This window comes from Notolepis coatsorum, assembly GCF_963971535.1.
Source record: "Notolepis coatsorum genome assembly, chromosome: 16".
NCBI classification, from domain to species: Eukaryota; Metazoa; Chordata; class Actinopteri; order Aulopiformes; family Paralepididae; genus Notolepis; species Notolepis coatsorum.
The window spans coordinates 50,616,143-50,641,955 of record NC_140180.1 but is presented as its reverse complement, the minus strand read 5'-3'; the positions used below and the strand labels follow the sequence as shown (position 1 = coordinate 50,641,955).

At 41.6% G+C, this 25,813-nt stretch overlaps 1 protein-coding gene across 1 annotated transcript in view; it reads left to right on the top strand.

Annotated features, from left to right (window-relative positions):
* The window catches only part of LOC311242602 (solute carrier family 4 member 11-like), a 121,683-nt gene that overhangs the window by 33,532 nt on the left and 62,338 nt on the right, over window positions 1-25,813 (top strand). Inside the window, exon 2 of the mRNA XM_084331584.1 lies at window positions 24,348-24,398. Within this exon, the coding sequence (XP_084187710.1) occupies window positions 24,348-24,398 (51 nt within the window). The remainder of the gene's footprint in view (window positions 1-24,347; window positions 24,399-25,813) is intronic.

Here is a 25,813-nt window from a genome sequence, read left to right as displayed (position 1 = left end):
CGGATATATCCGTCCCACGGTCCTTTTGTTTCAAAGGGCCAACCACGTATATATACGTGGCAAGATTGTTTTGGCTTTTATTCCATTTTAATATCCTACTCAATGTCACCGAGCGGCACTGCAGATTTACCCTACTCTTGGAATTCGTAAAAGTGCATTACCGGCCAGATCCTCGTAGGGGCGCTGTCTCGATAATGCAGTGTTCCCTGTTACAGACCGGTGTTTTTATTTGTATTTTATGAATGGACTTTTCTGTTAGCCTAAAGCTATGCGTGTAGCCGATCGCCTAGAATAGTTTTTGTGACGCTGAATTCAGTGTGCAGTAAAGGAATATAGCATTAGCCAATGGACATATGGATCTACCAGATGGTGATCGATAACTGGGAAATCCTTTTTGCAGTCCAACCGGCCACAGGTAAGAGCGATTTGGCGTCAATTTCAGCTTGGTCGGGCCTTGCTTTGATAGCCATCCACCCGGTCAGCGAATGAGGCTACTGAGGCTAATGCCGTTATTGGTAATCAATAATCAGAAACGACGTCCCCCGCCCCCCCCCCCCCCCCTCCTTTCATGCATTCATGGTGGACCATGATACCGACAATATGCATTTTGAGTTTTAACTCTAGCTTGTCTATAGCCGCCATTCGATTTAACGTTATTAGCTTAGCACCAGGAAATACCCCAGAACATTCTGCTATAACGTTCATATTCAAGACGCTATAAAATGGGAACGTATTGATGAAAAAATTATTTATTTAAGGCATATTGAAGGGACGGTTTATAGTGTCAATTGACAATGAGAATGGACAGATAGCAATAAGATAAAGTATAGATTTAGCTCTACAAACAGCCTCACGCACAATGAAAGGTTGTTATGAAATGCTGGCCGTATAGAGTGGGCCCCGTCTAATCCCAATGGCCCCGAATGTGTTAACGGCACTGGCATACCTGCTCGTCCTTTTCACGCATCATAACTGCTTCTCTGACACGCTATCTTGTAGTGGACCGACGGGCGTATTTCATGCATGGGTGTGATATCAGCTTGTTCAGACATATCCCCATTCTCTGGCCTTACTTTAAATCATTATAAGTTGGAAACTTACAGTAGTTTTAATTTAATCCACTTAAAATGGAACATAATTAGGGTGGTACCGTCTCTGTCTTCAGTAGGATTAACATCCAGTGTCATGCAGAATTGTTGTCATGGAAAAGAGGTTCTTTCATGTTTAAAGAAAAAAGGGAAAAAAAGAAGGAGAAGAAGAAATATTCACTTTGAAATGTAAGCCTTGGGCTGGTGAAGTCTAACCTTTGGTGACTGCGTGTGCTGTGTAGTAATTATTATTGGTCCAGTCGGTGGACCGACTGTCCTGCTGCATAGATAAACAGTATTTACAGCTTTGAGGTGCTGGAGTGGAATGAGTCGTAGTTCCTCCTATCCTTCCTGCTTGAGCAGCGGTTCTCAACAGGGGTGCCGCGGCACCCTAGGGTGCCTCAGAGAGCTGCCAGGGGTGCCTTGAGATTTAAAAAAAATAAATTGTATTATTCTTTTTGGATTACAGAAAATTATCACTAAAGTGCTATCTGTTGCAGCTGCACCATATTTGGATAAGTTTGACCATTTCTCAAAATCTGAAAATCATTATTTAATAAAACACAGAAAAGGATCACCAAGTTACTCTGGATAAAAAAAACCTTTACAGACAACATTGAGACAAAGCTTCCTGACACATTTCCATCCAAACTCTTGGAATAACTCATTGAAATCTAATCTGATACCACCTGGAGAGCTCGTTTCAGAGTGTGGTGCTGAGTACCAAGTATCTCATGATGCAGAAGTTAAGGTGTTGATACCATTCAGCACCACATATCTGTGTGAAGCTGGCTTTTCATCCGTGACAGCTCTGAAAACTAAATGTAGGGCCAAGTTGAGCCTTGAGGATGACATGCGTGTTGCCTTGTCAAAGATCTCCCCACGTATTGACCGTATTATTAGCCAGCAGCAGCAGACCTCGCATTGAGCTAGAAATGTCCACTGAGTATTTTCTGTATTTATTTATATTTTTTGAGAAATGGTAACTTGGTGATCCTTTTCTGTGAAATGGTCACACTTATCCAAATATGCTATTTTTATGGAGAACAGTGCAGCTGCAACAGATAGCACTTTAGTGATCCTTTTCTGTATTTAAAAAAAAAATACATGGTTTTCAGTTTTTGAGAAATGGTCACAATTATCCAAATATGCAATTCTTATGGAAAAGAGTGCAGCTGCAACAGATAGCACTTTAGTGATACTTTTCTGTAATTTTATTTAAAGAAATATGCTATTTGATTTACTACTACAAGCAGTGTAATGTCAACAGTACTAAGCCATTTAGACCTGAAACACCTGTTAATAATGCATTATATAGCCTGCATATACACACAAATGTGTTTCCCGGTTTCTTAAATAAACATTATTTTTAAAGGTCCCATGCATTATAAATGCCATTTTTCAGTCTCTAGCATTGTATTATAGTAATAGGAGTTCGTATCAATGTGTTTTTGGGCCTAAATACTATATTGGCGAATTCCTCAGTTACAGCCCATCCCCTCTTTGCCTCTAGTAAATCAGGTCATTTTGATTTGACGTCCCGGAGCACGTCACTGGGCGCTGTTGATAGCGCACGGTGATGCGATTGGCTCTGTGGTTTTAGCTAATGCCCGCCCCCATTCTTGCTACCTACAGCCGACACCTACTACCTAGAAACAGGAATGCCGTATAGTTTATGCATTCGCAAAATATGAGAGCGCTGTCATTGAAGGACTTCTACAACGGAGCAGGCCTCTGCTGCATAGAGACATAGAGCACTGGGTTTTATCACTGGAGATATATTTCTCACTCACCATTGTATTTTGCGCCATCTGACAATATCATAATGATGTGTTTTCTATATTATATCCACAATAATTCATCTAAAACATTGTATGGGCTTTGTTTATACTTCAGAAGTGATGTACAGTGACGAGTGAATCTGGTAGTTGGTTGTTAAAAACGCGAAACATAATAGCGTTACGTTTTCTAGTTCAGCGCATTTCATAACTGTATGGGTTTTGTTTATACTTCAGAAGTGATGTACAGTGACGAGTGAATCTGGTAGTTGGTTGTTAAAAACGCGAAACATAATAGCGTTACGTTTTCTAGTTCAGCGCATTTCATAACTGTATGGGTTTTGTTTATACTTCAGAAGTGATGTACAGTGACGAGTGAATCTGGTAGTTGGTTGTTAAAAACGCGAAACATAATAGCGTTACGTTTTCTAGTTCAGCGCATTTCATAATCTACTAACCAATCGTAAACTATTTGTAAGCCTCGATCGCTGTTGTTTGGGGGGGGGTGTCAGTACAATCTAACGTTAGTGTGTGTTTTCGACGGGCCGCGACAGAAGTACACAACCATTAGACTAACAGTAACTAACAGTGCAATCAATCAACTTACCAATCGGAAACGATGTAATGTAAGCCTCGCTGTAGCAAATCGACTTCTTCTTCTGAATCATACTGTGGGTCGCTCTCTGGATCCCAAACATAATGTACAGCCATGTTGTATTAGTTAGTAAAATCGGTATATGTTTTTGCGTGTCGAAATAAAAACCTGAAACCTGAGACCTTCACCTGGATGGAAGGACGGGGAGATGGGCGGAGCTATTTGGTGGGTGGCTGTCACTCAAAGCATTCTGCTAGTATGGGTGGAGCCAAGCCAATAATAGCCTGATTTCATGAGGCTGAAAAATGCTGGTTTTGAGTACACGATTAGAAATATAAAACAATGATTATTTTTGGAATAGAAATTACAGATGTGTTACATAGACTCACAGGAATTGTGTAAAGTTGCCCAAATAGTGCTAGGAATAGCACTGCATAGCCACTGTAAAGCAAGCACTTTTGTCATCATTGTAGCAAAAAAGACAGGACCGGAAAAGTCTTTATCGTATGTAGGGGTGCCCTGGAATATTTTATTGAACACAGGGGTGCCTTGGCAGCAGAAAGGTTGAGAACCCCTGTGCTAGAGGATCCCCAACCAGAATAGACCAGCATAGCTGCTCACCAGCATGGCCAGCATAATGCATGCTGGTACCAGCAAAGACCAGCATGATGCATGCTGGTTATACCAGCAAATACCAGCATAATGCATGCTGGTTATACCAGCAAAGACCAGCATAATGCATGCTTGTTGTTATACCAGCAAATACCAGCATAATGCATGCTGGTTATACCAGAAAATACCAGCATAATGCATGCTGGTTATAGCAGAAAATACCAGCATAATGCATGCTGGTTATACCAGCATAATGCATGCTGGTTATACTAGCAAATACCAGCATAATGCATGCTGGTTATACCAGCAAAGACCAGCATAATGCATGCTGGTTATACCAGCAAATATCAGCATAATGCATGCTGGTTATACCAGCAAATGCCAGCATAATGCATGGTGGTTATACTAGCAAAGACCAGCATAATGCATGCTGGTTATACCAGCAAAGACCAGCATAATGCATGCTGGTTATACCAGCAAATATCAGCATAATGCATGCTGGTTATACCAACAAAGATCAGCATAATTAGTGATGCACCGATGTGAAAATTGTGGCCGATACCGATAACCGATATTAATATTGCTGTTCTGGCCGATACCGATATTTACCGATGTCGATATCTCTGTATAGAAAACACTTTTTTATGATAATCAAATAAAGAGCTATTTTCCAAAACGCATAATTTTTTTACTTTTGTAACTTATTTTCAGAAATGACTGATATTTTGAAACTATTTAAGGCCAAAACATGTAAAAAGAAAAAAAAAACATATTAATTTTTTTTTTTTTTTTTTTTTTTTTTTATATAAATATCGGTCCTATCTTGATATCGGTCCGATACCGATGTGTAAAAAAACTGCCATATCGGCCGATATTATATCGGCGGCCGATATATCGTGCATCACTAAGCATAATGCATTCTGGTTATACCAACAAATACCAGCATAATGCATGCTGGTTATAACAGCAAAGACCAGCATAATGCATGCTGGTTATTAGGGATGGGTACCGAATTCGGTACTTTTGAGGTACCGAACCGAAACACGAAGTGAGATACCGGATTTTTTTTATTTATTTTTTTAACTTTTTTTTATTTTTTTTAAACTTTTTTCTTTTCATGTCAACGTTCACACGCACAATATATGCTTACCTAGGATTTGACTTGATTCAACAACAAAGCAGTCGGAGCAATGGCAAGCCGAAAACTGTCGAAATTGTAGTTATTTGAAGTTTGGATTTTTTTTTCACGACTGAGGTAGGTAAATAAAATTTCTTGAGACTAAAGTACCGAAAAAAGGGACCGTTGGGTACCGGTATCGATTCACAGGTACCGGTACCGGCAGCGTTTCCGTTAGCCGGTAATTACCGGTATTTGACCGGCAAAATCTGTTGAAGTCCGACATATTTAATCTCTCCGGTCATAATGTCCGGTGAAAATAATTTCCTCTAAGCACAATTAGATTATTTGAATTGTATTAAAATAGGCTAAAATTAAATAGCCTATGCGATGAACGAAACAATCATTACATTTGTTTCATCGTTGCTTCACCAAGCAGCCGGTCTAATAATGACATCGCTGTTGTCAGCGCGAGCTGGCTGCTGCTAGATTTGAGAGAAGCATCCATCTGCAGACCCACAGAATGCAGTACTCCAATTCAGCCATTGGCAATTCAGCTGTTGGGTGGGGGGCGCTGCTGAGCGGTCCCCAGACCGGACCTAAAAACACCGCTGCTCTGTGGGTCTGCAGCTCCATGCTTCACGTAAATCTAGCAGCAGCCAGCTCGCGCTGACAACAGCGATGTCATTATTAGACCGGCTGCTTGGTGAAGCAACGATGAAACAAATGTAATGATTGTTTCGTTCATCGCATAGGCTATTTAATTTTAGCCTATTTTAATACAATTCAAATAATCAAATTGTGCTTAGAGGGAATTATTTTCACAGGACATTATGACCAGCACCAAGTCGTTGGGAGGTGGAGTCATCACGCAAACCCACGATAATGTTGCCGTCTCTCTCTGCCAAATTTCTCAGTTCTTCGCTTGATATAATTAATACAAATGTCCAATATAACGGAATTCGTTAGCTCATAAAAATGTGATTATAACAGACTGCTGTTTATTAATGTCGGGCAGACTGCCCACCGACACCTCAAGTCGGCAGCAGCACGAAGTCGCGAGGGACTTATTTTATTTGGAATATATTAGTAGCCTAGTTTTAAGTTAAAATATTATAAATGCCTTGATGATGTCATTCTTTATATAGGCCTATCAATTGTTTTTAAGCTCAATAAACTCTGACCGGAATTTATCCCATTTGTCCGGTAGATCGAAATCTACCGGACACTCAGACCTGCAAAAAAAATTCTAACGGAAACCCTGGGTACCGGTACCATATCGGTTCAAACTGGTTTATACCAGCAAATACCAGCATAATGCATGCTGGTTATACCAGTAAATACCAGCATAATGCATGCTGGTTATACTAGCAAAGCCCAGCATAATGCATGCTGGTTATACCAGCAAAGACCAGCATAATGCATGCTGGTTATACCAACAAATACCAGCATAATGCATGCTGGTTATACCAGCAAAGACCAGCATAATGCATGCTGGTTATATCAGCAAATACCAGCATAATGCATGCTGGTGGTTATACCAACAAAGATCAGCATAATGCATGCTGGTTATACCAACAAAGATCAGCATACATTATGTTGTATTCTAGTGCTGGTATGCTGGTGACCATGCTGGTCCACCAGCTAAACCAGCATAGACCAGCATTGAAATGGTGCTAGTCTATGCTGGCTTTTCTAGCAGGGCTGTTTGTCACTTTTCATGATGTAGCAAAAGTGTGTGCATTGAAAACACAGTTTAGTAAAGTTGAGCTTCACATTGTTCCCCTGTGTCCATGAAATGTGTAATATTTAGCAGTGCTACTTTGTTAATTACCAACTGTGACACTATACCTAGGTTGGCAGGATGGTAGGGATGGGACTTTCTAGTAAAAGTGCTATTCGAAAATCGCTGGTTCTTGAGATTGAATATTCAACCCCCACCCCCCAACCAAAAAATATTAAGAATTATTATTATTTTAGATTTTAGATTTTCTGACATGAAAATCGAATGTAGATATGGGATCGAATATTAGAATTTTCGAATATTCGATCTCATCCCTACAGGATGGTCAGAAAAATAAAACATTCTATCACAGGTTGTAACACCTCTAAAGTAGGGCTGAACGATTAATTGATTTTAAATAAAAATCGCGATTTTAAATTATGCGATTAGCAAATCGTAAAGCCTGCGATTTGGGATAGTTATACAGCGAGTCTGCTTCAAGGTTTTTTCTTGCATGCAGGTCATGCTTACCAATCAGAAGTACTGTGTTCTCATTGCTCACCAATCAGAAGTAGCCCAAGATAGCTACGTATATATGCCCAAAAACAACAGCTTGTGAAGCGCCCGTGTGTGAAGACGTTACAGCAGGGCTCTAGAGCAGTGTTTCTCAACTGGTGGGTCGCAGGGCCATTTTGAGTGGGTCGCGGATGTGTGTGAAAAAAAAAAATTAAAAAAAAGATTTTTTTTTTTTTATTTGTTTTTTTACTACCTACAGTATCTTTGTGAAAGTGGCTTCTCAGCTCTGGTCCAGCTGAAGACAAAGCAGAGGAACAGATCGGACATTGACAGAGTTGCTTTGTCTACCAGACTCTTGTCAGGAGCAAACAACATCCCCAGTTATCCCATTAGTTCCCTGGGATGTTAAGCTAAGAAGTCTGCTATGAAGCATATATTAATAATAATAATAATAATAATAATAATTATTATTATTATTATTATTATTATTATTATTATTATTATTATTATTATTATTATTATTATTATTATTATTTTATTTCATTGTGTTTTTAGCCCTAGTTGCACTTTTGTTGCAACCCCAGTTATCCCATTAGTTTCCCCAAACTTAGGTCTGTTATGTTAAGCTAAGAAATGTGCTAAGAAGCATATATTATCTATTATTATTTAATTGCATTTGATTTTTTGCCCTAGTTGCACTTTTGTTGCACTGTTTATTTCATGTTTTTAACAGTGCATGAAAGATTGTGTATTACTGCAATTTTTTGTTGTTGAAATAAATCATAGTGGTTCAAAAATTTGGGTCGCGACTTAATGACTAAGGAAAATGTTGGGTCCCGAGGCTAGACCAGTTGAGAACCACTGCTCTAGAGTACGCCTATTTGCGCACATTTTGCAACCCGAAATAAGTCCCAGCCTTTTTTTCGCGCTGTTTCTATGTGCAGTGAAAACTCCAATGCATCTTACAAGCTTTGCATCCTCGTCATTCCTGATGCCCATGTCGGGGTAAACTAACGTTAGCTGCAATGGCTAACTAAACTAAGCTAAGCTAGCTAACCCTGCTCACAGACAGAGACAACAGCTGAGTTCCAATAGTGAGGAAAGGGGGGGCTGAGCCCGTCTCTCTCTCCCTCCCTCTCTCTACTGTACGTTCAATTAACGTTTAAGTAGCAAAACATTACACTATAAAAATGGTTGCATAGTTGATAATAAACATTTAACTTCATTAGCTGAAATATTCTAAAATCATTAAGGCCCCGTTTAGACGGAAACGCTAGCAGGTGAACCCGCAAAAATATTTTTTCGGATGTGCCTTTCATTTATACGGAAACGGCGTTTTTACGGGGTGAAACCGCAAAAAAGTGAGACTACCTTCCAGGGTGGAATTCCTAGAAACGCAAAAGCTTTGCGCTCTCGTCTAAACTGTTAAAACGTATAAATCTGATAAAACGATGACGAAAGGTTTGTCACGGCTCTGGTCGCGCATACTGCTTACGTCACAGGTAGCAGGTATGCGCCAGTAGCCGAGACGTAAACAAAGCAAGTATGTCTGACTTATATCAACGGAGATCACCTGAAGGCTACATTGGCAGTACTTTTAACCCTTTCACTGCCACACGACAGAAGGTTACCCCTTTACTATCACACAACCGGCTGTCGTGTGGCAGTGAAAGGGTTAAATACACAAGAATCTGTCCCGCGGCGTGAGTGGACCCACTGTTTGTGAGTGACTCTGCTTTGGTGCAATCACATTCCCCATCCACAGTCTGCGAATCAGAGGCAGAGTAGGGCGGGTCTTCACAGCATGTCATGTGACATATGCGCCAATCGTGTGACAGCGGGTCTCCGTCGTTACAGCGTCGTCTGCACGGAGAATTCCACTCCAAAACGCTCGTCTAAACGTAAAATTAAAAGTGAAACCGCAAGATGACTTTTGCGGTTTCTGTTCACAAAACGCTCGTCTAAACGGGGCCTAAGTCTACTATAAGCCATTCTCCCTTTCTGTGTGTGTGTGTGTGTGTGTGTGTGTGTGCACGCTAGCTCGCGTCCCATATCTGGTCTTTGGACGTCAGAGGAGTTTGATAGTATTTACTGAGGATTGCCAGATAATGTTGATATTTAAACATAAAAAAATATATAATACATAATAAATTGGTTGTAGGAACATTTTGGGAGAGGGAGGTAGGGAGGGGTTTTAGGTTGTGTGTTGTGAAGTTTAGACTTCAGAGAGAGAGAGAGTAAAGTACTGAAAAAAGGTACCGTTGGGTACCAGTTAGGGGTGGGACGATACATCGATCCAGATCGATACATCGATGTAATTATCAACAATCGAATCGGATCGATGCGATGTAATAAGATCGATTCATATCGATACTCTTATTTTGAAAATCCTGTGGCGAGTCTCATATCCGCCCAAGAACAACAGCAGTAGCTCCGTGTGTGTAGATGTTACAGCATAGCATTCTCCCTTTCTGTGTGTGTGTGTGTGCGCGCGTCTTTGGAAAGACCAGATGAGGTCAGAGGAGTTTGATGTTTAAATGTTATTTAAACATAAACAATATAATACATAATAAATGTAGGCCTATACATGATCATGCAACATCAACAAATTGTTGTAGGAGCGGTTTGGGAGAGGGAGGTTGTGAGTTTTGAGTTCCAAAAAATGTAGCTTAAAGTTTAAAGCTCAATATATAAAAACGTGGCACTTTACAGTGAACAGGAGGTCTATTTGTATTAAAAACAATAGATTGATTTTCCTTTAAATGTCTGGAAGAGCTCAAAAATACAAATGTCAAATGATATTTTCATTACCTTTTTTTTGTTGATCTAAATGTTACTGATTGTGTTAAATGGGCATATGATATCATCTCATATCGATCGCAGGCACCTGAATCTAATCGTATCGTATTGTATCGTGAGAGACTTTGTGATATCGGCAAATATCGTATCGTTGTCCAAAGAATCGATATCGTATCGTATCATGATGAAACTGGTGATTCCCACCCCTAGTACCAGTATCGATTCCCAGGTCAAAAGAAACATTTCCAGGCTTGGTGTCCCGAGCAGACCCACCGCGCAGGCCAGATGCAAGCCGCATTTTACAAAAAAAATGTCATCGCAATCGCAATATCTGTCCGAAAAATTGCAATTAGATATTTTCCCAAAATTGTGCAGCTCTACTCTAAAGTGGCTTGAACTATTCCTTGCTGTAGGGGCGCAGCAAATCGTTGAGCCTTTGCTCTGAACCATCTGGTGAAATGTGCACCACAGTATTTGTTTCTCAAGGGGATATATGAGATGAAATACATTATTCATTACACATGTACACAATTGAGTGCTCTAAATTCCAAAGAAAATAATACATTTCCAAAAGAGAGGACACCATCGCCATCTCACCTTTGGGCACAGCATGTCTGCCTTAATGGTTTGGCCTTGTGGCAGAGACATACCATTCAGCAGAGTATTCACAACAAGATTTGTAGCAGTGTATTTTCTCTGGAAGATCTAACCAGGATTATTCTGTCTCATTCCTCAATGACACTCTCACATTCCTCAACTGAGAGCACTGTTCTATAAACAATGCTATTGAGGACATGAAAATCTGACCCTAGGTAATGGTATAAACTCAGCTGCTTGTTGGTGGTACATTTCCACTGGCACCAAACCAATATTAGCAGTGTTCTGAATGATGCCTCAGATCTATGTAGCTATAGAGTGGTGAAATCAATAGACAAGCATTAATGAAGACATGGTTCGTACAGTAAAAAGAAACAACCTTATGTGCATTGCAATATGAAAAACATAGATTTTCATTTACAGACCTTAAATGAAGAAACAACTCTTCTTTATCCTGAAATTGTAGGAAAAAACTTTTAACCAAACCCTTTCGCAACAGTTCCTAAAGAGAGGCAGCAGGTCAAAAGACTATTTTGGGGCCAGGGTTTCATGTCCAAGTTCCCGTGTCTCGTGAGGAAGGCTTTGGCCTTGACTTATAGCCGTGTCTCACCAGCATGACACCGTCATAAGAGAGAGGAAGTCAGCCAGCCTGCCAACAGGAAACCCTCAAAGAGAAGCTGGGTGTAGCCTGTAGGGAGACCCTTGAGGGGGGGATGTTATAACATAAGGGTCATGATGATAGACCTTTCAGTGGTCTGCACACCATAACTAACAGTACACCATGTTAACTCCACTGAACCACAGAATGGACAGCTTCTGTGATTGCATTTTCAAAGGCAAATAGGGTACACAAACATAATAGAGTAGGGTCCAGAGCTAGCCCTCTGCTGTTGAATATGCTGTCATGTGATATAACCTATAAATCGTTAGGTAGACCTTCAATCCTCCCACGGGATATATAACACGGTGAAGTAGACTGACTCTCATTCTTCTCACCCCTGGCTCTGACACAAAGGCCTTGTTACATAAGCTGCCAGGCACCGCTGTGCAGAGTGTGAAGTGGAGGAGGCGTGGGAACAGCACTGTGTTCTCCACCTTGAGATATGGACCACTGTGGTCGTGCCCCCTGGAGATACAGATAGATATCTGACCACATCCAACAAAACATCTGTCACAGTTGGAGTGACATTTGTACGGTAACTGATCGTGATTCGTGACGTTGCTTGTTTAGAGGTGGAAAAGGGTATTACTTTCTGTCTGTCTGTCTGGCTCTGTCTGTCTGTCTGTCTGTCTGTCTGTCTGTCTGTCTGTCTGTATGTATGTATGTATGTATGCAGGGACCGAAACTAGAGAGCGCCACCCGCCATTTGCGCTCAGTTTTTACGTTTGGCGCCTCCCACTGAGACGTCTGAGCGCCGTGTGGCGCTCAATCAAATAGTCATGTGAAAACCGAAAATCATGATCAAATTCTTTAGCGGAGTTCTCACTCGCTGTCTCAGCAGACATGAAGCGCGCACCGCGCACTGCTGCTGCTACCCCCTCCCCACCTGTTTCTGTATGCTGCATGTAAACAGAGGCTATTGCCTCCGAGTCACCGTGACGTTAGTTAGCACTTTGCACTGCTGCTCCTACCCCCTGTATGCCTGCATGTAAACAGAGGCTATTGCCTCACCGTGACGTTAGTCTAGTCAGTGTGGGACCTTCGTGAGATAACGTTAGCTACCGTTACAAAATGACCCAGTCAACTATTCACTTAGTTTAATACACGAGGCATTGTGTAACGTTATCCAGCCGGCTAGCTACGGATAGCTCCCGACATCAACAAATCCTCCAGCAATAGTCCAGTGCATAATACCTCCGTTGGCTAGGTAACTAGTCACTACGAAATGTCGCAGTAAACTAAATAGTTCACTGAGGCGTTGTCCCAACGCCATCCAGCAGTAGCTACAGATAGCTCTTGGCATCAATGTCCTGGCTACAACAACAACATGCGTATTCGAGTTCCTGGTTTACATCGCATGAGTGAGGGCTGCTGACTAGGTCCAGAATTCTTTTGCATGCTGAATGTAGCGTTTAGGGTCCAGCTGCACCCCCGGAGAATCCTTGCTGGAGCTGGAGGCCACTCGAGTATACACACAGACAGTGGAGCTGTTTGCAGACAGCGAGGTGGCGATGTCTCGCAGATAACACAACCACAAGTATGATTATATAATATATATATTTTATTAAAAAAAAATCTATATAAAATAATAATAAAAAAAAATTGTATCAAAAAAAAGTTGGCGGGTAAGAAATATGCTTGGCGGGTAGATTCTTCCCATCTACCCGCCACTGGCCGTAGTATACATACTACTCCCTGTATGTATGTATAGTGTTAGGGGGCACTGGCCAGGGTCCCACAGACTTGTGAAGCACACAGACTTTGCCACTCAAGAAACAAAGTAAATATCAGTGAGTGTAAGCCAGTCTAAAGTCAGAGTTGTAACCACAGCAGCACTTGCACTAACAGAGCATTTGGAAATGCTGTCACATTTCCGGCAGGCTGTTTTAGTTGCTAGCAGCTGGTGAGTGTCTGTGCTATTTATCGACTGTGCAGCAAGAGTTGTTTTTTAAAAGGCTGCACAGGACTGGAGCACGGGTTCAGCACATGGCTCGTGGAGTCGAGTGTCAAAGAAACCCATGCCAACTCAATATTATCAACAATAGAAAGGAGTTAAAGGTGCTACGTGTATTATTAAATTTGGAATGAGGACCATGTAGCTACACTCAACTACATACAAATAATGTGGAATGAACAGAAAAGAAAAAGCCAAGGGCGATCAGGTGGCGTAGCGGAGATTGCGTTCGTCACCAACGCCGGCGTTGTCACCAGCTTGGCTGGCCATTCACACTAAGGGTGCGGTTACACCTTTCGTTTCATTTTCGTATCATTGTCATATGCGTTTCGCCGCGACGTTGTGCGCCTCGAGTCACACTTTCGTTTTTTTTCCGTTTTTGTCACCCGAGCACACTGATGTAGTACACTGCCAAAGCAGTAGGTGGCAGTAGGTGGCAAACATGAAGGCAATTTCAACCAATCAGAACTTGAATGTGCCTGCAAAGCAAATGTCAACAAGGCGGCCACCATCTTTTGCCTAGTTACCCAATGCAGCAATTCTTTTTCAGCAAAGCCTAATAAAAGTGCAATAAACAAAACGGATACATTCACCTGTCATTTGTTGATGAAACAAAACTAACATCAACACAAGTGACCACCAAGAGCGGATAGTTTAGTCTAAAAAAAGATCGGTAGCATTGTTAGCTGCATGCTAACGTCAATGGAGTATGCCATTATAACAATATAGCATTGTGGCTAGAAGCTAACGTTAGCTCACGCTACTTAGCCAGCACCAAACTGATGATATCGCGAGCTATCAGTAGTTAGATAACATTAGAGACAACGCTGTGTGTATTAAACAAAGGTGAATAGATGACTGGGCCATTTTGTTTAATGCTTGTTAAGTTGAAAGAGGAGCTCTGAGCTAACAGGGTCTGAATCCTGATAGCTCACGTTAGCCAGCTGCTCATGCAATCGGTAATGCTAGCAGAATGAATGGATGTAAACTTTATTTAACATATTGCATATGGGTACAATACAATACGGCTCAATACAAACAATTGTTAAGGGAATGCAGACTGTTGTAGCTTGGACTGGGGTCCTTATAACAATAACTTGACAACACATGGTAGCTGAAGCTATTTGGGACACGGAGCTATGTCCCAAACACACACACTGTTGTCACTGGAAGGGCACGCAGATGGTATCTACTGCGCATGGGCGTTTTCGCAACAACGGCTCCGTGCAGACTACACGCTGTTGACGGCGCGTATTTTAGCGTTTCTCCAAAACGCAAACACAATTTAGCGTTTCAGCCGTATCCAAAAAAAAACGCCAAAAACGCATTTCTGTGTAATAGGGACATGAAACGTATTCAAAAACGTATAAAAAAAACGCCACAAATACACTAGTCTAACCATGGCCTAATACAATTGGCAGTATTAGAGGGTGGGAAAGCTGGAGGGGTGGGTCCGAGTCGTTGTAAACAGCGACTCCTACATTTCGGTCGGGGCACCTGCTCAGCGTGGATAGGATCTAAGGGGGGTAGTGTGATCCTTCCACACGTTACACCCTCTCAGTGAGAGTCCGCGCTGCCAGGTGAAAAGAAGCGGTTGATTGGCTAGATGTGTGTCGGAGGAAGCACGTGATAGCCTCCACTCTCCCAGACCGACTGTGGGGGGTAAGTGCGCAGCGACCAGGAAGGGGATTGGGAATTGGCATAACGACTAACATTGGGATAGGAGAAAAATCTGAGGAAAAAGGAGGGGGAAAAAAGATAAAAAAAAAAAAAAAAAAAAAATGTTGGCCACAACTGCATTGTTTTTTTTTGTTTTTTTGTGTTTTACAGTCTGTAAAACGGGGAGGGGGTAGGCTCTAGGACCTAGGTATTAGGATCTAGGTAGCTAGATTCAATATGTTTCAGAGGTCCTAGCGAGGTAAATTTGACAGCTACAACAAAGATAGGGGTATCATTCTTGGTACCAGATCATCAGTTTTATGCTACGTGCAATTGCACGTAATTGAATGGGTGAGTCTAAATGGCAATCCTCTTTTTTTATGTTTTATTCCACATTATTTGTACGTGATTGAGTGTACGGTCTTCATCCAATTAGATATTACACATATTACCTTTAATGTAAATCATAATCACAGTAGACTCTAAAAAATTTCAAGCTATCACTACTTGAAGAAGTTCTTCAGCTATGTACATCCCTGCCAAAAAACATAGAATAATTTTGCTGTAGTTTGTTTATACATCAGACACCATAGAACATAGAACCATAGACATAGAACCCCAAAGTGAATGGAAATGAAAGTGAATTAGAAGCCTGGCACCTGGCAGGACTAGGGGTGTTGACAGCTAGCTTCAAGGCTAGCTTCCTTGTAGATGCACTTAGATGAAGATAAGACTGTTGAAACTTGATATGTTCCATTGAAGGTAGAATCTATAATGGCGTCAAACAACAACCTCTAGGCAAAAGAGCCCTGCTTGGTTTTGCACTTTGTTGAAAATTCTTTGTTTTGGTATGATGCGTCTGTTGGAGTTAGTAACTTATTATAGGCCTAGTGTGAATTTAGGGGAGGCTAGTCTGACTCTCAGGATATAGACTGCTGTGGGTATATAAGCACGCCATTGGCTGACTTCCTGACTATTTCAATTGGAATTCTCCTCCCCTTCCACTATCTGCAACACTATTTTGCAAGGGTACCATCCAGGGCTCCAGACTAACTTTTTTCACCACCGTCCCAGAACCGTCCCGAAATACAATTTTAACCGTCCCAAAGTGAATGTAACCGTCCCAAAAATACCAGTGCATACATTTATTTTTTTTATTTTTTTTAATTAAATTATATAAATTATACTTTTTTTTTATACAGCTACTGTTTTATATATACTGTTTTAAGTAATAACTAGAAAGTAATGGTATTTATTCAACAACAGGTGATTGATTATGATACTAATACAAATCTATACGGGGCTGCAGCACTGCAGATATACCCTACTCCAACGATCCACACGGACATTACACGGTGTTGCACTCGTTACCAAGTGGCTCTGCAGATATACCCTACTCGGCTACAAGGCTCCGTTGGAGAGGATGTTGTGATTTTTGCACAATAAATATTCAACATTCTCTTTTGAGACTCCGCCTCAGACTCTTATCATTTGGCACTAAAAGCTAAACATTGTCACCGATATGGCTGTCCGCAACATGTCATTAATTGTGTACGCGAGGTGGTTCAGTGACGACGCTAACATGAGCTAGGTTAGCTAGCATGTAGCTGCAGTACTGTACCGGAGGAGAGGTGGGTAGGAAGTAACTTGATGCTGGATGAGCGTATTGCTACGTTGGGAGGCGGAGATAGTCATTGGATTTGGCAAATCACGCTACGTTTAGACTTCAGTGAACTTAGTCAGCACGAGACATTAACCATTTGACAGCAATATATGCGCGCACTGACAGTTGTCCAATTGACATTTCCTGTGAAAAAAAAATCCTCTCCGTCCCGGATGCGTCCCAGCAAAGATTTCTGTTCGTCCCAAATCAATAATTGATCGTCCCCGGGACGGCGGGACATCGTTAGTCTCGAGCCCTGGTACCATCGCTGCATCCTGGGCTTAGTCAGAGCATTTCCCCCCCTTTTCTCCCCGGAATGATAATAGGTTCAGCCAGACCTCTCCAGTGTGGGCACAGCGCAAGCCTAGTGTGGAGATAGGTATGGATACGCGAGACTAAGGCCATGGTTAGACTAGTGTATTCCTGGCGTTTTTTTATACGTTTTTGAATACGTTTCATGTCCCTATTACACAGAAATGCGTTTTTGGGGTTTTTTTTGTGGATACGGCTGAAACGCTAAATTGTGTTTGCGTTTTGGAGATACGCAAAAAAACGCGTCGACAACAGCGTGTAGTCTGCACGGAGCCGTTGTTGCGAAAACGCCCATGCGCAGTAGATACCATCTGCGTGCCCTTCCGGTGACAACAGTGTGTGTGTGTTTGTGTTTGGGACATAGCTCCGTGTCCCAAATAGCTTCAGCTACCATGTGTTGTCAAGTTATTGTTATAAGGACCCCAGTCCAAGCTACAACAGTCTGCATTCCCTTAACAATTGTTTGTATTGAGCCGTATTGTATTGTACCCATATGCAATATGTTAAATAAAGTTTACATCCATTCATTCTGCTAGCATTACCGATTGCACGAGCAGCTGGCTAACGTGAGCTATCAGGATTCAGACCCTGTTAGCTCAGAGCTCCTCTTTCAACTTAACAAGCATTAAACAAAATGGCCCAGTCATCTATTCACCTTTGTTTAATACACACAGCGTTGTCTCTAATGTTATCTAACTACTGATAGCTCACGATATCATCAGTTTGGTGCTGGCTAAGTAACGTGAGCTAACGTTAGCTTCTAGCCACAATGCTATATTGTTATAATGGCATACTCCATTGACGTTAGCATGCAGCTAACAATGCTACCGATCTTTTTTTAGACTAAACTATCCGCTCTTGGTGGTCACTTGTGTTGATGTTAGTTTTGTTTCATCAACAAATGACAGGCAGAACACACAGTGAATGTATCCGTTTTGTTTATTGCACTTTTATTAGGCTTTGCTGAAAAAGAATTGCTGCATTGGGTAACTAGGCAAAAGATGGTGGCCGCCTTGTTGACATTTACTTTGCAGGCACATTCAAGTTCTGATTGGTTGAAATTGCCTTCATGTTTGCCACCTACTGCCACCTACTGCTTTGGCAGTGTACTACATCAGTGTGCTCGGGTGACAAAAACGAAAAAAAAAAACGAAAGTGTGACTCGAGGCGCACAACGTCGCGGCGAAACGCATATGACGACGATACGAAAATGAAACGAAAGGTGTAACCGCACCCTAAGGGGAGGCTGACAAGGAATACAAATGTGTCAATCCTCCTTCCTTATCATGCCTGCCACTCTTGTGTCATCTGCAAATGTGACTCAGGGGGGTCCGGTGTCGAATTTGGTGCCATTTGGCCAGATGGTGGCACTATAGTGTGTGTCTGTCTTTCGCATATCTCAGGAACCGTTCATACGAGTGACTTCACGCTCGGTGGGGGTATCGCTGAGGACCCAGGGGACTGCAATATTGAATATGGTGCCATTTGGCCAGATGGTGGTGCTATAACAATTAATTTTACATGAATGTTTGGCGGGTGTATTTCTGAGGACCCAAGGGAGTGCAGTGTCGAGTGTGAAGTTGATTAGATGAGTGGTTCTCAACAGCAATACCGGGAGCCAAGCAATTGGCCTGTTCTGAACGGACATGTGCTCCAAACGGTTTACCGCGGTTTCAAAACGTTGTGGTGTCAAAACCACAAAAATTACGCTCAGACGGTAGGCGCCGACGGTATACGTTACATTTCGAATCATGAACTTCGGAAAATGCCTGTCAGAAATGTCAACTGGAATGCTGGACTAGCTGGGAGTTACCATGGGCTAGCTAGTTAGCTGTAATGGATCATACATTACGTGGTGTGCTGTTAGTTATAGGGATGCACGATAATTATCGGGCCGATATCAGCAATTATGACGTCATCCCGATAAAGCCGACTTTTTTTTTTTACACTTTTTTCTTTTCATGTCAACGTTCACACGCACAATCATGCTTACTTAGGATTTGACTTGATTCAACAACAAAGCAGTCGGGGAAATGGCAAGCCGAAAACGGTAGAAAATGTGGTTATTTGAAATTTGGATTTTTAGAGACTAAAGTACAGAAAAAAGGTACCGTTGGGTACCGGTATCGATTCACAGGTACCGGTACAACGGTTCAAATGTGAACGGTACCCATCCCTACTGACAAAGCACAATACCTGTTGGTTTTTAGTTCACTCATTGTTCAGGGAAACACATTGTTAATGGGCTGACCTTCAAAGCTTTTTTTGGCAATCGAAGCTTCGGGGCCGAGCTTAGATTTTAATTCGAAGCTTAGAGAAAAAAAAATATATATATATTAATTATAATATATATATTTTTATTATTATATATTTTTTTATCTTATGTTGTGGGACTTGTACAGCACTTTGGTAAACGTTGTTGTTTTTAAATGTGCTCTATAAATAAAGTGGATTGGATTAATTAATTAAGTAGCCCCTTTCGTGACTGTGACGCAGCCAACAAGGTTTCACTCGGCTGTGCTGCCTGGGTGCAGTGGGGCTGCTCTCACAGCCAACGACATGACATTACATTATGTTGCAACCTTCGTCTATCAAGCAAACAATTATATTATATTTAATTTATAATTTATAATTATATCAGACAATGCACCTACAAAAGCAGATGATTACAATTAAATTAGCCAACTTGGTAACACATTAGTCATAGCAGCATAGGCATAGCCTTATTAATGTTTTGTGTGGCGTCGCCGTCATGTACAGAGATGCATTTTGGAGGCAAAAAAAAATCTTTAATTTAATTTTTATTTTTTACACTTCGATTTATTTTTTTATGTTCGAAGCTCATGCCATCGAACAAAGCTTCGAAGTATTTAAGACAGCCCTATTAATGACATTGACGGATTGTGAATTTTGTGATTGACTAAAATTATATTTATTTGGAAAAATAAATATAGTCACTTTATTTGAAGAGTCAAAACTGTTCTCTTGGCTTTGTTTTGTTCATAGTAGTAACGCTCATGTCATGATAAATCTGGTTATGTCAAAACTACAGGAATATACATAAAAAAATTATAATTATAATACAATAAATATATATATATCGGTTATCGGTATCGGTATCGACCTTGAGGAGCAGAAAGTTATCGGTATCGATATCGGGGTCAAAAAATCAATATCGTGCACCCCTAGAGTTATCTGAAAATAATGCTCAATACACAGGGGGTAACACACTTTGGCTGCCGGAGGTTAAATTCATGATATACCATCTGTTGCCAGCTCTATTTGTCTATGAAGAAGTTCCCCTTCTTTGCAGGGCTATAACTTTTTAAATTCTATTGCTACATTGCCATTATTAGGGCCCATTCAAAGTCCTATATGTATTGTTCATTGTGTAGCAACGTTAAACTTTTTCATTCACATATTCATAGTAAAGTATGGTCTAATGTATAAGTATGTTTTCATCTCTTTCTGCAGCTTTCTCCAGAACGTGATCTATAGCCCCAAATGCATTATATTGATGATGAAATACAGTTTGATGGCAATCGGGGCGATATAAAAAATTTCAATTGGACGTACTTCTAGAATGATCTACGTATGATCTGATGATGACCGGATGGGCGGGGGATCGTTTATAATTCCGTGGGCAGCGTTATATCATTCATCTAGTGTGGGTCATATATTCATCATAACAGTTTATATGGAACACGTTCAAAAATAACGCTGAATCTTACCGGATCTTCCTCGTGCCGTTGGACGATCAGCGTGGTGTAGACCGTTTTCGATTATGGGATGTTTATCCTGATGAACCATTTCCAGCTTGTATAATACTATATACGTCCAAATAACGTTGTTTATTGAGTTAGGGCGAGCGATTGATCATCCAGTGTGTTGAGATGGAGTCCGGCTACCGGACGCGAGTGCCCGGAGCTCATATGGATGAGCACTTCCCGTTTGGGGCGCCCCTCCCTCTGCCGATCGGCCACCAGATGGCGCTCTCGAACCGTTAGACAGTTGGTGGGAGCCCACCAGCACATCTCAGGGCTCCGGAAAGAAAATATGATTTCGATCACAGATTTTTGAAATATTGATATCAAAGACGAGTTACGGCGTCCTCGGCACCTTTAGCATGGCTCTGAATGACGTGAAAAAGCGTTTTCCGGCAATCAAAGTGTTAACGTGAGCTAACGTTAGCCCTTCGACGAGTGGTTTGCATGGACAGTAACGTTAGCTACAGCTTCGTTAGCCTAGCTAACGTTAGCTACATATCTAGCAAGCTATAGAAAAAGAAAATTTAATGTGACTGATCTAGTGAGCTAGAATCAGAATATTCCACCCATAAATAGCTAATGTCAAATATAAATAACGCAATGGCCATACCAACCCGTTCGTTTTCACGGGAGCTAGTTAACGTTAGCTAGTTAGCCAACTAGCTAGTAGTACCGGTGATGTTGTTAATTGATTTCGGTCGACTAACGTTAGCGAGATTGGCCTACGTTCTGTTACATATTCATAATCATGAGAAGGATAGGAGTCTGAGGCGGGATGTTGAAAGACGACGCTAAACATTTATTAATGTTAAACTCTGTTGATGTTGAGCTAGTTTGCAGACAGGAAAGTAACAAACAATATGGTCCATGCGGAACCCTTATCCCCAACACATAGTTCCGTGGGTGGTTGTTAGAGTTGTTGATCTTCCACAAAAGATGAATTGTTTAAATGTACAGTATGTTTAATCCAGTAAGAATAGTACTAGGCTATATAACATACACCTGTGCAAGTAGATTACATTACATTAACAAAATGTATTGCTGGGGCGCTCCAGTAGCACACCACATAGTCACATAGAAGCGGTCGCCCCGGGTTCGTTTCCCAGACCCGGTGGCCATATGCCGCATGTCTTCCCCTATTCTCCTCCCGTTTCACACTCTCTCCTCTGTCTGTCCTGCGTGGCCAAAAGGTCCTGCGTGGTCAGAAAAAGCTGAAAATGCTATAATTTTTTTTTTGCCATTTTGACATGTAGCCTACATATTCATAATCATGAAAGTTTATTTTGAAGTATTTTTTATTCTGTACTTAGTTTGAAAGTGGTCAGACAGTTCCCTCTGTGTGTAATACAGACAGTATTCACACTCACATTCATAAATAACACTTACAGAAAAGCTGATTTGTGCACTGTAATAAAAGACATTTTGTTTAAAGGTGTCTTATACATGGCCTTTCCCAGTGTTTAGCATTGTTTTATAGCAATGGGGGTTAGTATCAATGGGTCTGTTTCTCTAATTACCATTTTGGCGGATTTCTCTAATTCAGTTGAGACAATCTCCTCCCACCGTGAATTAGGTCATTCTGATTTGACTCGCAATGCGACGTAGCAAGGAGCTGATTGAGCTGATTGTGATCTGATTGGCTCTGTGGTTGTAGTCACCGCCCACAATTCGCTCAACAACAGAGCGAGTGGAATTACTTCCTCAAACAGGGTGCCTACAGACAGCAGAGAGCGAGCGAGAGAGGGAGAGGGGGACAGCGCGCAGGAGTGTGTGTAAATGTGTGTGCGCCGCGGGGATGGGTCTTCTCCCCGCAGTCGGGAGCAGCATATCACTGTCAAAATATCTTTGCGCATGCTCCCACTAAGGCTGTCCCCGAACCCTGTTTTTAGGGTTCGCCAGGGTTCGCCACGTTCGCCAGGGTTTTTCGAACGGACGTTCGAACGTTTGCTTTTTTTATTAATTAATTGTATTATAGATTTTACGGGGTGCGGCATTGCATAGTCTATCGGTGAAAACATTTTTGTTTACAGTGGTGGCTGTTCATGTAAACATGTAAACAAAGCACTCAGAAGAAAATAAAGGGAAAAGACAGCAGTCAAACATACCGGTAATATCATATAACGCACTCACTTTTAGTTGGGTGACGGCTCACTGCGGTCAAGTGAGCCGTCTTTCACTTTTGCGTGGTCAAACCAGCCGCTCCAGCCACTTCACCCAGGCGTTGCGCGATGTTTACTCCACAATGTTTTTTCTCCAGTTCTTTTGTTTCCAAGACATATCCCAGTAGTTCCCACTCGTTTGAAATCGTACTTCAGAGTTAGGTTGTTGCAAACGGTGGATATTTTGGGCATGGTGCTTGAGCACTGCCAGAGCCGCAACGGCTCTGAGGCAGCACTGCTATGTTGTGTGTAACCCGCTCTACCGTCCGAGTCGCGTCGCGTGTGCACCAAACGTTCCACCCAAAAACGGAACGCTTGCGAACGTTCAAACCCATTAATTAAAGTCTGAATGCCAGCGTAACGAACGAACGTTCGGGCTCAGCCTTAGCTCCCACGCGCACGCCCGTATTCCGATCCGTGCAATAATATTCAAAGAGGTATATATTGTCATTTGAAACAAGTTACCAATGCAATGTCCCGTGGGATTATGCCCCCCCGCGGTGAAATTAATTAGTATCCCCCTCCTCTATCTCTCTCTCTGCCAGTGCAGACTGTGGGTGACTGTCACTCAAAGCGCTTTTGGACGGAGCCCAGCACAAACAGCTTGGAATCTTGAACTTGAAACATTTTGCTTTTGAGTACTTGATTAAAAATATAAAACAATGAATCTTTTTGAAAAAAACTTTACAGATGTGTTCCATAGACTCACAGGAATTGTGTAAAGTTGCCCAAATAGTGAAAGGAATAGCAATGCATGTCCCCTTTAATGGGAAAACTTTAAAACATTTTACCGAATACCGTGAAACCGGGGTATTTTTGCCCAAGGTTATCATACCTTCAAAATGTCATACCGGCACATGCCTAGCCACGCCCCGAACGGGTACTGCTCTAGTATAGTGAGTACAGCAGAGATGAGAGAACACAACCCTGAGGGGTCTCTGTGTTGAGGGTCATAGGTCTAGAGAGAACATTTTACCTACCATAATCACCTGCTTCCTATCTGACAGAAATAGCCACGATAGTGTTAAATGCTGAACTAAATTCAATAAACAAAACTCTTGCATATGTGGCGGGGCCTCAAGCTGTGAATGCAATGAATAAATAGCGACAAATAACAGCAATGAATAAATAGGAAGATAAATATTCCATATCGAGTACCACTGTTTGTTCATTCACTATCCTTTTCTGTGTATAGTACAAAGTAACAATACTGTACACTGCCCAGAGATGCACATTACAAAGAGTATGTGAATGAGGATAATAATCAATGGTCAAAGTGAACTCTCACACTCCTAGGTGGTTGGATGCTATTTCTAAATGTTTTTCTTTTTTCTCTCCTTCCCCCAGATGCTCCATCAACTGGAAGGTCCAAAAATGGATATGTTTTCCAGGAGATGGGTGGGTACCAGGACCAGTCCTCCCATATTGACTTTGAATAATTTTGCTCAGCAGGGTTCAATGTAGTTCTGCACGACTAATCGTAAAAAAAAAAACACGGCCTCGATTCATAGACGTATGCGATCTCATTTCTAAATGACGACGATTCTGATGTATTTGCATTTGCGTCAAAATGGAGATAATTTTCTTACTTTTGTGTTGACTTGTCGCCAGATTCCTGTTTTTGGGTTGCAGATGAGAGGTAGGAGCTGGACAACATAACGGTTCCATAGCCTGAAGTCCTATAGTCATACAGTCCAAAGTTTATAAAAATTATTAATTTTATTTGTATAGCGCTTCTCAGGAACCCGAAGTCTCTCTCTTTTGCATCTCTCTCTTTATCTCCTTTTTATTTTCTCTATTTTTCTCTCATTGTTCTGTGCTGTGTGTTGCTCAACAGATGGCGTGGGGGGCTGGGGAGCAGACCGAATAGTTTCATGTGGTGGACATTATTATGTCTAGTTATCTCAACCTTGACACATTGTTTTCTCTGGGTCAATGTGGCAGCGAATGCGGGCATTAGGCTTATGCCTTTCTGTGGACTTTCTCCCAGGGAAATACAAGGTTATTAAAATAGGTTAGATCAAATCCTCACTGTAAAACATCTTTCTACACTGGTGCATGTTGCTATCCTCTGTCATTCACTGATGTGGATACTGAAGTCAATTTGAAGTAGGACTGCTTTGAAGTAGGACACCGCCCAATTTGAAGTAGGACACCGCCCGGGCTCCGGTTCAAGCTCCAGTTCCGTTCTGAACCCTCTGAACCTTGGTGCTCTCTGGCGAACCAGCCCGCGTTTACACCCATTTAAGCAGAACCAACATTCCACCGTCTCCGTCATCAATGGGGGCGTTACTCAGGCAGAGGTAAAAATTATGCATGGAGAAAGGCTTAGCGAGCCTCAGCGCGCGAGCGCACACACAAAAGCACACACGCACACTGTATACATTTGAAATTAATCGTTCCAGCAAAGTAGGCTTCTATTATTCGAATGACTTGTTTTAATGGGTATCATAGTAGTAAGTCCTACTGTAGAACATGACATATTAGCATGACATCTGATTTATTAATGCCAATACTGGACGACAACCGCAATTGGCACTAGGGTTGGGCATCGTTTGGATTTGAACGATTCCGGTTCCGATTCCGATTCTCCATATCGATTCCTGTTCTGAACAATTCTTGATTCCGATTCTTTGAGGTGCAGGTCACAGCTTATTTCGCAGGAGAATTAAAAAAAGATTGAAGATTTAATTTTTTTTTCATACTATTCACATTTTCAGTTGACTTGATACAGTTTAATTTGGTTGGTGTACTGTAACTAGGGTATTAATTAACAATTTTTTTTTTTTTTTTTTTTAAGAATCAAAATGCAG